Here is a 12,357-nt window from a genome sequence, read left to right on the forward strand (position 1 = left end):
ATGAGCCATGCATTGGCTTGCCTAACAAACAGTTGCACAAGAAAATGGAATTCCATATGTCTGCAAACATTAATAAGAAAAGTTGTGCCTCTAAAGGAAGCATTCTGTGCTTCTATTATTTTGCATCTTGATTAAAAAACGAACAATTGCTGGGTTTTTTTTACTCAAGCAAAAAAAAAAAAAAAATCAGCTTGCAACACCAAATAGTGATTTTTGCAACCTGTTACAAAAAACAAAACCACTCAAACACACTACCTTCCTTGACTGACAACTTCTGCAATTTCTGTTGGTTTCTGCATTGGAAATTTCCCTTCAAGTTCCCTTTTACACATTATTGTCCAATCTACCCCCCAGACTAAAGGCGCCAAGAAGTCCCTCATGGAATGGCTGGATGAGTTCCGTTCAAGTGAAACTCAGAGAGAAGCTGAGGAGGTCGGTTCCATAAAATACAGATCCTTGCCTTTTTTTTCTAAAAAGACCGTTTTTTTTTAGTCATCCTAAATGTGTCTGTCACAGGATCTTGATGGCCTCATGGATTGGTGGAACACTGTGGAACGTGAGTTTTCCTACCCTGTTTGTCCACTTTCAGAAACACCCACCCCCACCCTACTTATTAGTTTAATCTAATTAAAAGCAATTCATTCTTAATAAAGTTCTGATAGATGGTTCATCATGATCTGAACTTGTTCTTAGCTATTTTCCTCCAATTTTGTTTTTTCCCATTCAGAATGGGAGGACATGCCCAAAAGTGACAACATGACAGATAAAGAGGAAGCCAAGTAAGTCCCAATTCATTCTGTGTGCATGTGACATGACAAAGTGAATTTGACTTAACTAATTGTCTTTTTCTCAGGGCTTTTGCTGTAACAGCTGAAAAGGTGCAAAAGGGCATACGTGTGTTTAACAAACTTTTCTCAGAACGGGCAGAAGGACTGTGGCAGCACGTGATCGACCTGAATGCCATTGCTGATGGCCTGGACCGCTTCAACAAGAAAACCAAGATTGCCCAGATTACTGGTGGCTCCACCAGTGCTGTTGGAGGTGTTGCTACCATAACTGGCCTCATCTTAGCACCTTTCACAATGGGAACCTCTCTAATCGTCACTGCGGTTGGTCTGGGTGTTGCTATGGCAGGTGGTCTTACCTCTGCATCTGCTGGGATATCCAGTACCGTCAACAACTCTTTGGATCGCAAGAAGGTTGAGCGAATTGTGGAAGACTACCAGGCGAAGATGACTGATCTTAAAAAATGCATGAAGTTTATCAAGCAAGGCATTACAAACCTACGCAAGTTCAACCTGAATAAGATGAAGCAGCATGCATATAATCGAGACTTCCCTTGTTTTGACAATATCTATGAGGATGGCGCCATGGCAGGCAAAGCTATTCTCACCAATGCCAATGAGATTATGCGTGTGATGCAGATAGCCAACGTGGCCGGAACCACTGCGGCACGTGCTGTGCAGATCGCTAGTATATCCACAGGTGTTCTGACAGGGCTTTTTGTTGGGATGGACATCTATTTTGTGGCCAAGGACTCCCATGAGCTGAAAAATGGTGCAAAGTCAGAATTTGCTGCTAAGATTAGAGAGGTGGCAGATCAGCTGCATGAGGGTTTGATGGAACTTAACATAATCCGAGATGAGTTGCGGTTTACCACTACTATAAAAGAAGACAAACCATCTTAACAAGCTCTGTAAACACTCCTCTGAGTTTATAATTACTTTCACACTAGATGATATATCAAAAAAATTATATGGTTCTAGAACTATACTGACTTTCCTTATTACACAGCAAAGGAATTTCAGGATCCTATTTTGTTTTTATGACTTTATATCCACTGCTTGTTAGGGTATATTTGCTGCTTTTATAAGGCTAAAAGAATATTAACTAATATATGGTCTCTATGGTCTTGAACACATGGTTATCCCACCATGGTGAGTGAATAGAGGGGGTTATTTTGTATTTTTTATTTTTTTGTGTGTGTAAAACAACCTGATAAAGAACATTAGTTCATTATTTATTAAATTTAATTACTTGCAAATTTACCATTTCCCAATATTTATATATCACTGATGCACCTATCTATCTATCTATCTGTCTGTCTGTCTGTCTGTCTGTCTAGCTGTCAACATTTTTGATGGTTGAAATGTCACCACAACTGTCTGCTACAGTCTTAAAATGATTTTAAAAACCAATATAATATATTTTCACACAGTGAATATTGCAGTAGATTGTGCTTATTTCATTTTGTATTTATTCTCCAATATTTTTTATGGGTTTTCTAAAAAAAAGTTTTCAAGGCGATAATTCACCCAAAAATAAAAATTTGATGTTTATCTGCTTACCTCCAGGGCATCCAAGATGTAAGTGACTTTGTTTCTTCAATAGAACACAAACGAAGATTTTTAACTCAAACTGTTACAGTATTTATATCATTTTTTACCTCTGATCCACCACAATGTCCAACTGTCCTGAGCGCATTCACAATAGTAGACGCATGCACGGAAGCGATCTAAACAATGAGTGATGTATGCGCACGACAGATCGCTTCTACTATGCCAGAGAGAGCACATTGACGCTTCAGGACAGTTGGACATTGCGATGGATCAGAGGTAAAAAATGATATAAATACTGTTCAGTTTCTTGCACAGACCGATTGTTTCGTGTCTTAAGACATCAATGTATCGTCACGAGCCGCAGGGTTTAATTTGGTTTTGTCTGTGTATGTTTTCTTGACTCTCAAAGCCGTGGGTCCCATTGACTGCCATTTATATGACAGACAGGCTGCAACGGTTTGAGTTAAAAATCTTCGTTTGTGTTCTACTGAAGAAACAAAGTCACCTACATCTTGGATGCAGGAGGTAAGCAGATAAACATCAATTTATGATTTTCATTTTTTTCATTTTCATTTTCATTTTGGGTGAACTAACCCTTAACGTGACCTTTATGTAACAAAAAAAGGTTTTATTATAATTTTGTTATCAAATTTGTTATAATAAAACGCAATACCTTGGCCAAAAGTGACTTGACTTAAACATTAGGCCCCTACTTGTTACTCTTTTAGTGAAAGTGAAGAGAAATGCCTCACCATCGTCACACTGACACCCAACTCAACCGCCCCGCTGTGCTGTCTTTACTCAACACAGATTAACCGGGCGGAGCTTGACAAAGTTTTGACAGTCCGTTTCTCTGTTGCTGTGCGCATGGGAACCCAAGGTAGGCAAAGCAGTACGGTGAAATATCGTTACGATTGTCAATTCTGTATGTTTATTGAATAAACTATTAAGTTTCGGTAAGAGTCTTTGTGTTTGGCTCGCTCGCGCAACGTGTCATTCCAGAACAAACGCTTTCTCTGAAAGTAGAAAAATCCACAATAAAGACAGAACGAGCCATCGGCTCAAAAAAGAAAAACAATTCTACATTGTTTGAAAATAAAAGAAGAAAAAGAGAGGAAACCAAAGCGCTAACACTGCCTTCTATGATGTGCAACACAAACACCTCTGTTAAAATCTCAGAGAAAGCATAGTCTGGGGTTTCATGACCCTTTAGCGAACGTTTAATGAAGCGTCTGGAACGCGAGGCGTTGACGCCTATGATACTGTTTGCAGTTGTTTGTTATCATGAATGGTGTTGTCAGTGTCTGGCGCTGCTCGGGATTATTTTACAGTGCACTATTGTGTAGTGTTACCTGTGTAACGCTTCATAATAATAGTTTACATTATTTAGTTTACCATGATACATTGTGTAACACAGTTTCCTTATGTTAGAAATGGAGAAGTGCAATTGTGATTCCAGAGGGGAAATTGAAGCAGGAAGCTCAGACCTCCCCTAAATGAGGTAACCTGGTTATATGAGCCAATGATACAGTCATGTTATAAAATATCACTCTTTGCCATTTCCAGGGTGTCATACATGACACCGCTAAAATAATTGATGGATTTTTACCATTTAAGCACAAACATTAAAAACAAAAAATAAAAGAGGGGAATAAGCAGATTCAAGTCTAGTCAACCTAACTCCATTAATGCTTTATGTCAGCTATTCACAAATAGTCCATAAAATAGAGGATTTTCTTCCCTAAGAATATATAGACTTATATTATTTTTATTTTATCTGGCTGTGGGATAGGTCTAATAATATTGACAAGAGAGTTGATTATGAATGTCTGTTGCATTTCAGGAAATAAATGTTTCCAGTACCTGTTTAATTATGACATAAAAAGGCAAGGTAAGTTTATTTGTATAATACATTTAATACAGTCTAATAAAGAGAGAAAAAAGAAAAACACATTTTACTATATTTCTACTAAATGCAATGAGATTACTAAATGCAATGAGAAAGATTGATTTGAAAATCTATTTAAACAAATAAAACGGAAAGAAAAATGAGCATAAAAAGGCACAGCATTTAGTATTTTATTAAACATTTATTATGTATATTAACTTAAGCATTTATAATGAAAGTTAGATATAAAATAGGAAGTCATGAACTATTTAATGAACCACTGAAACATGTCTGGAGATGATTGTCCATTTCTTTATAATCTGTGAAAGAAGTTGGTTGTGATAATTAATTTTGCTCTCTGTGGGCCTGGTCTGACAGAATAACATCCATGGACATGAGTTTCGAATAGAAGAGTCCACCCCAGAGAATGTCCAGCTAGGGAATGACATAGAGCAAGAAAATCAAAGCCAGAGAAAACTCTTTTTATAGGTTTATGTGTAAATGTAAGATATTGACTGTATGTTAGGGAAAAAGGCGCAATATTTTAGAATGATTCTAGTATGAGAATATTGTAAAGATTAGCTAATTAGATTGGCGTTTCAGAAAATACAAAAAAGCTATGCGCTTTCAAGCTAATTTTAAGGCATTGTATTTTAAAAATGAACTGCATTAACGGATTTGTAGAATTGATTTAATGGTGAATACTTCTCCATAGGTGTGAAAGTTGACAGACAGTGACAATATTTCCGAGGAAAACGGCAGATCATTCAAGTGAGCAATATCATATGTCAGTGTGTAACATACTTCAGTGTGCAAATACATTTTAGCAACCACATATATGAATGACCTCCTGATTTGTGTTTTTTCCTCTGCTTGTGCTATAGGAAAAAGCAGTTTCAATGTCCAGGCGTTCAGATGTAGTTGAGCACTCATCTGAGGCGAGACAGCACATGTTTAAGGGTGTAGGAACAGGAAGCTTTCACACTAAGGTAATTAGTTTGATGTAACCAGACTCTCTCGTAATATCTTGGCTTTCATTTGCAATGGTTAGTTGACTATTTTTTTTCTCTAGGATGAGAATGGTGAACTCACGGTGAATAATGACGGTCTCAGCAAAATTAAGGTTAATGTATGTAAAGTTAATGTATGTTTTGTCTTAATACACTTCAAAGTTAAAGTTATGGTTTGATTTCTCAGAATACTGTTCTGAATCTGCATCAATTGTGCTTTACAATAAATAACATTTTGGAATATATGCAGACTGCAAGGAAGAATCTGATTTAGTAATGTGTAGAAGCTATACAGTAAATATAGCAGTGACATGTTTCTGAGAATAATCATTTAACATCTTTTCCCAGAACAAGCTAACTGAGAGTGAGCTAGCAGCTCTTAATGATCAACCATCAGGCAACAATATCCCAAAGGTCTGTCATCTAATTATAAGCTTGACTTTTGTCATAAATTGTGTATATTTACATCCGATTCATAGTTTTCACTTTTTATGATGATTGATGAAAATGTTTATAGAATGCAAATTTCCTTTATTTATCAGGGGAAAGCTGCCGTTTTCAGCCGGTTGTTTAAAAGAACTAAAAAGTGGACAAGTCTCCCTGCACAAGAGGTAAAACATTAAAATAACCAATTTAAGCCAATAATTTTATTCATGACAGACAACTGAAGCTATTTCATATAGTCATATATAATCAATTATTAGTGTTGAAATGACCTGAACATGAGTCAACAGCACTGAGGAATCAAAATGTTGCTAACATCCATTTTCATCCATTGTGTCTTACTTGCTTTGCAAATAAAAATGTCTTAACACAATTGTGCTCGGCACATTACATCACACAGTTGGTGTCAGGCCATGAAACTGTACCATCTTTTACCACACTAAGGGGAGGCAAGAGACTTCCTCAGTGAAATTGACCACAAATCAGCCAAACCCTCAGGAGAGGAATCTCATGGTCAAATGAGATGCCTGTAGAGTTGCACATACATTTTAAGCTAATGATTCTGATCTGATATGAAATATAATGCAAACTTATGAGAGATTTCTCTCTGTTTGGCTCAGGATGGCTTCACTGCCACCACTGACAGTCTTTCTAGCCAACACAGCATTAAGGTTTGTTGTGATAACAGTACACCTAACATCACATGGCATAACATCTTAGGCTGAATATCCAGTGTGAATCACATAGTTTGTAATGACACAATAGGTTTGGATTTAAAAATAAGTATTTAGTGCTCTAAGGACACCGCAGTGGCTCAGATGATCCACCCTGCATCCACAAAAACATACAGTATACTGTATAAAATTTATTGCTATAATTGTGGTAAAGTTTTTTTTTTTTTTACGGTTCAGTCAGTAAAATCATGCTTTGATGTTGCACATTACACAGAATAATGCAACCTGCAATTTTAAAGCTTGTCTTTGGTTTAGCTCATAAATACTCTATGTCTGATGTTACCTTCCTCTCTCTTTCTTAACAGGAAGAGCTATCATTACAACACGGAGAACTCTCAGCTGGCAATCACAACCAAACACAAAACAACAACACCATGGTGTGACAAAACTGCAGCCTTGCATGCAATCATTTTTTCTTAAACGATTGTCTGAAAAGATTACATTTTGCAATACTGCAATACCAATTGTCTCTTTGCATAATGTGCTGGTCCTCTATCTCTTTACAGGAAGAACCAGCATTGAAAAATGATGATTTTTCAGGCACTGACAGTCTTGTAAGTCACAATGGCAGTAGGTTCAGTAACACCAATCATATTGGCCATATATAATGAATTCAAAGGCACACAAAATGTCATTCTAACTCTGATTCATTTCATTAGGAGGGAAATTCCCTGTTTAATTTTCTCAGAACATTTCCTAGTGGAACTGAAGATACTTCTGAAGAGGTATATTGCTACAACAACAACAAAAAAATTAACATATGACTGTCTATTTTATTTATATGTAGGATTTGTATATTTTTTGTATCGTTACTCATGCCTTCCTGTTGATAATTCACAATAGTTACAAGCTTTCTTGTTGTAGGACAGCCCACCGTTACACATTAAACTGTTGGCCTGTAATGACAATCTGTTATATCTCTCCAACAACAACTTAAAGGTGCTTATCACAACCCTTTATTTATATTATAAACAGTAGGATATATATGTATATTAATGTAATTGCTTGGTCACAATCTCTGTCCCTTTTGTACAGGATAGCTCAGGGAAGCTAAGTGGCACTTTCCGCAGTTCCCCAAAACCAGCGTTACGTTTTCCTGCTGAAACAGTAAAGAATCTTCCTCTACTTATTAATGTATTTAGATTTTATACCATTTTTAATCAAATTAAAATGAAAGTTTATCTGATTATGTAGGATCCACTAAGTGAGCACAGTGAATTTACAGACTGGGATTGTAACTTCTTGGACTCTGGCATTGAAAAGGTACTTAACCAAACTGGTAAAGATTTTAAATTGCCTGCAAAGTAGATGATGTTATGGAACAAATGCTGAATTGTTTCCTCTATTCCTCTATTTGATAGAAATCTGTACCCAGAAAACTCTCTAACAGTAATAACAAGGTAATCCTCTCTCACTTTTATACAGAGGAGCACTTGTTTTCTCTTCTGAAGGTCAAAAAAAGTGGTATACATAGGCAGGAATAGTGTAGGAAATTGAAGTCCCTAATTCTACACTCTCAGAAATAAAGGTACAAAAGCTGTCACTGGGGCGGTACCTTTTCAAAAGGTACATGTTTGTACCTAAAGGGTCCATTTTGGTACCTTAAAGGTACATATTAGTACTTAAAGTGTACATATTTGAACCTAATAGGTACAAAAGTGTACCTTTTGAAAAGGTACCGCCCCAGTGACAGCTTTTGTACCTTTATTTCTGAGAGTGTACTTGCCACAAACAGTAGTGGAATTGGACTTTTTGTTTGCACTTGAAATTATTTACAGTGTCAGTTCACATATTCTACAGTAACTCATGTGCTGTTCACATTTTTTCAGGTTGTGTCATTTAGAGTGAAGAGAACCCTACCTAGAATGTCCAAATTTTCATCCAGTACGCAGGTAGTGTTAACACTTTTGTAAAATATACTTGATATTTTACATCAAAACAACTGTCATCCTCTAAAATCTATATAGGATTCAGATCAAGAAGATATGATTGAGGAGCCAATGGAAATTCAGCAACTGGGGACAGATGAGGTGAGTTATTGTTGCAGTGAGTATGTGAATGAGTGTACATTATGGTCATTGGAGTTTACTGCTCTGGCCACATCTGCAGTCCTTGACTTATTTGACATATTAATTATACTCCTTCTATGCTGGTGTATCAATATCACATCATGCCATCACATAATAATTAATTTCTTATTCTCTGAATGTTACAGGACTGTACTTTTGAAATCCTGCCACTGGAGATGGCTGCCTACCCAACAGATTTAAATTCTTTAGAGACAGATGAGGTATCTTATTATTATTGTTTCATTATTATGCAATAATGTTAATTATGATATCTATTTGAAGCTTTTATTGCTCTCTTGCTCTCTTTTCACAGGATGATGACCTGATGGACTGGTGGAAAACTGTTGAGGGTGAGTTGGGTCAAATTGCTTGATTACCTATTATGGATATGCAAAACTACATATTTTCAGAAATGACTAGTCTCCTAGAAGACCAGCCTGCTAATCTGTTTTAAGGAAGTCCTTGTATAATTAGACTTCTACAGTATATGAAAAATCTAGACACTCGACCTCACTCGACTAAAATTAATCAGTTGGACGATTGGTCAATCTTTGTCCCTCATCCCTGTTACTATATATAGTTTAAATCACTGTAAGCAACTTTATATGACTTACTGACTTTTGACAGGTTGGAGTGAATGGAATGAAACCGCACATTTTCAGGAGGACAACGAGGAGCTGTGAGTAAATGTGGATTTTATTTGAAATCTTTGTCTAATTGCCTCCACTGATCTTTTTTTTTAATGTTTTGTCAGGGCTGTTGAGGCTGCTGCAGACCGTGTGTTCATGGCCGCCCGTCTCTTTGTCAGTCTGTTCAACCAGCGTGGAGCATCTCTGCAACGTCGTATTTTAGAGTTGCTTGCTCTGGCGGACACTGCTGACAGATTTCATAAGAAGACTGTGAGTGCAGCTGTTGGAGGAGGTGTAGCTAGTGTGGCAGGGGGCATAGCCACCATTACCGGCCTCATCTTGGCACCCTTCACCTTTGGCACTTCCACTATCGTCACTGCGGTGGGTATCAGTGTGGCAACAGCTGGAAGCATCACCTCAGCCACAGCTAACATCACAGATGCGATTCAATCCAAGATGGATCGCAAGAAGGTGGAGAAGATGATCCAAGGCTACCAGAATGAGATCAATGACATCAGAGATTGTCTGGAGTTCATGCAGGTATGTTTAGTAATCCAACTGTGTGTCATCTGTCTGTATGCCAGTCTGTCAGTCTCTCTGTATGTTGATCTATCAGTCCATCTGTTTGCTTTTCTGTCTGTCAGATTGATGTGATTTTTCTCTTTTGTGTATGTAGGAAGGAATAAACACCCTACAGGAATGGGATTTTAAGGGGTACTCTGAGAGTGTGGTCAACACGAGTCTTAGCCGTAACATAAAGCATGTGATGAAGGAAGGTGGACGAGCAGGTAGAGCCCTTATGATAAACACAGATAGGCTTATCAACACTGTGAAAGTTCTAGGTGTTGCTGGAGGTGCTGCCAAAGCCGCCAAGGCTGTCAGTATCACCACAGGGGTCATGTCCACTCTCTTCCTCGCCCTGGATGTCTTCTTTCTTGCCAAAGACTCCAATGAACTTCGCAAAGGTGCTAAGACCAAATTTGCCTCCAAGCTCCGAGAAGTCTGCAAAGAGCTTCAACATGGCCTACTGGAACTAAACAAAGTGAAGACTCAGCTTCAAAAGACCATGGATGGAATTGAAGTGGAAGAATATGAGGAAGAGGAGGAGGATGAAGATCATTGTGAGTCAGATCCTGTTAAACTGGCTCTACTTGAGCAAGAAATCGATCAGTTGGAGGAGAAACTTGACCAGAAAACTATGCAGCAGCAAATGAACCGAAGCAAGAGAGGAGATGCTGAGAAAGAGATCCCAAAAAAAGAATAAAATGAGGAGTCAAAGAGACAAGTGAATGATAAAGTCTTATCAGTGAGCCAACATATGGAAACAACAAAAGCACTCAATTTAAAGATTTGAAAGGAAAAATTAAACAAAAATGAAGAGGCATAAAGCAGTTAATTTGAAAGGACCTGGAGATATTTAGAATATAAAAAATAGAAGACTTTACACAGATGTTAAGGAGCTGAAAACAGATTATAAGAGGAATTTAACATTTCTGGATTAACGAGACAGAAAGAAAAGAAGTTTATAAACACTCATGTGTTATTCAGGAAAATCAAAGTGACAGATGATATAGTAAGATATTAGATTTGCATTTCTTTAAATAAATACCAGTCAGTTTAAGATTCATGTTGGAAGTTTTTAGGCAATAGGTTTCAGGTTTTAATTCTATATAAATCACATGTGTGTAAAAAAGCAGAACACTGTAAAAATGTGAAGGGTTGAGTCAGAAACTTTACCCTCAACCTGTTTCTCACAGCCTATAGCCTATAATTAAGATTTTCACAATTTGTTTCAGTTCCTGCAGCATTATATTTGTGGCTTTACATTAATCAAATTGTTCGTGTGGTTCTGCCTTAAACCAGTACTGATAGAGTGCACTACTAATTATTGTTTGTAGGTAAAAAGTAATTCAGTAAATCTAGATTTATTTTCTTTTATGAGTGCGGGACCTTTAAATGTGCAGTTGTTGCTGACCTAGTGGATAGTTCATGTGTTCCAACACATGAATCTTTGGAGTATGTGCAGATGACACAGGTTTGGATTATAATAGAATTTAAAAAAAAAAGGCTTTTATGCTGGGCTTTATGCATCAAAGATGTAATGTTTTGTTATTTTCTGTATTATTTATTTTTTTGTACATATATATTTATATATGTTTTCTGTTAGTCCATTAATAGGTAGTTTGTTTATAATTTAACATTTATTTCTAAAAATGCTTCCTAAAATGTGTAGTTATTTTTCTCTGGATTTATGCGATGCATAAAAGTTGTTTTTTTAAATAAATGCAAAATGCGTTTTTGTATTTATTTTTTAATAAATAGCCTAACCCTCCTCCTATAAAACAACAATTTTTTCAATCCAAAATGAATGTTTATTGGCAAACATGTTGAAGATTAGCCGCCTGTTTCCTCACGAGTTTATTCAGCAGCATACTCCGAAATCGAGATGAGCATCTATCTGCTATCACAACAAAATCTCCTACTTCCATTCAGAGCATCCAAAAACAGTGATGTGCTTTTTTTTCTTCTTGCTAACATTGAAGGCTCCTTGAAGGGCCTCTGATAAAATCCATCTGCAGCAGAGCCATAAGTCACAGCTGTGTGATTGAGGACTCTTCTGCAACTTCAAATGACAAATGGGACACCCTATACAGTCTCGTGAACTTTTAATGTGTACAAACTTTAAGCTTCACATCAATTGTTGCATGTGTGACAAGGCTTCATGTTTCTCTGCTTGTGTGTACATAGGCCTAAGGCTGAAAGAAAGGGAGAGGGTGCCCTCTTCTGTTGAAGAAAATGTTTGGAATTTTGGGTATTTATAGTTTATAGCTATTAAGGTGTTTATAGTTGTTTTTTGTTTGTTTGTTTTTGTTTTTTTGGTAACTATTGAAGTATAACAGCATCATCTCCTCTTACAAGATAAACATTTGCATGTCCTACACATCAGCACCAAAAATAAATGTGCATTCATTAAATGATCAAACGAAGCAACCCTTGAATGTGCTTCGTTACAGGGGACAGCAACAAACTAGCTATATATATCTTAACATTTTGGGTTATAAATAACCAGTAGAAATAATCAAGTACTTTTTACTCTTCGCTTTGTGCTTAATGCTTTGCCTGCATTAATGTTCTGCTTGAACATGTTATTTTTGGATCGCAAGTTTAAATAAATACTACTACAACCTACAAGCAATATGCATTTCCAGTATCCATTAAATATGTTTGATGGTAAGAAGCAAAC

The 12,357-nt window shown here is 36.7% G+C and overlaps 1 protein-coding gene across 8 annotated transcripts; it reads left to right on the top strand.

The window, feature by feature from the left end:
* The first annotated feature begins 1,702 nt into the window (after positions 1 to 1,702).
* LOC131530878 (uncharacterized) lies at positions 1,703 to 12,309 on the top strand. Of its 8 annotated transcripts, none has more exons than XM_058761378.1 (23): positions 1,703 to 3,219; positions 3,757 to 3,840; positions 4,183 to 4,230; positions 4,943 to 4,998; positions 5,112 to 5,216; positions 5,300 to 5,356; positions 5,586 to 5,651; positions 5,780 to 5,848; positions 6,302 to 6,352; positions 6,721 to 6,792; positions 6,922 to 6,969; positions 7,075 to 7,140; positions 7,280 to 7,354; positions 7,451 to 7,522; positions 7,610 to 7,678; positions 7,777 to 7,815; positions 8,245 to 8,307; positions 8,383 to 8,445; positions 8,631 to 8,705; positions 8,798 to 8,834; positions 9,112 to 9,163; positions 9,239 to 9,653; positions 9,790 to 12,309. In XM_058761378.1, the coding sequence occupies exons 5-23, from the start codon at positions 5,127 to 5,129 to the stop codon at positions 10,375 to 10,377; spliced, it is 2,067 nt and encodes a 688-aa protein (XP_058617361.1). In that variant the 5' UTR covers positions 1,703 to 3,219; positions 3,757 to 3,840; positions 4,183 to 4,230; positions 4,943 to 4,998; positions 5,112 to 5,126; the 3' UTR covers positions 10,378 to 12,309. The 8 variants fall into 8 exon arrangements, with proteins under 8 accessions (XP_058617361.1, XP_058617352.1, XP_058617384.1 ...); XM_058761369.1 differs by having other exon boundaries at positions 3,771 to 3,840; XM_058761401.1 differs by having other exon boundaries at positions 3,771 to 3,840; positions 5,300 to 5,350.
* Positions 12,310 to 12,357: the final 48 nt, after the last annotated feature.

The sequence above is a fragment of the Onychostoma macrolepis genome, chromosome 02 (genome assembly GCF_012432095.1).
Source record: "Onychostoma macrolepis isolate SWU-2019 chromosome 02, ASM1243209v1, whole genome shotgun sequence".
Taxonomy (NCBI): Eukaryota; Metazoa; Chordata; class Actinopteri; order Cypriniformes; family Cyprinidae; genus Onychostoma; species Onychostoma macrolepis.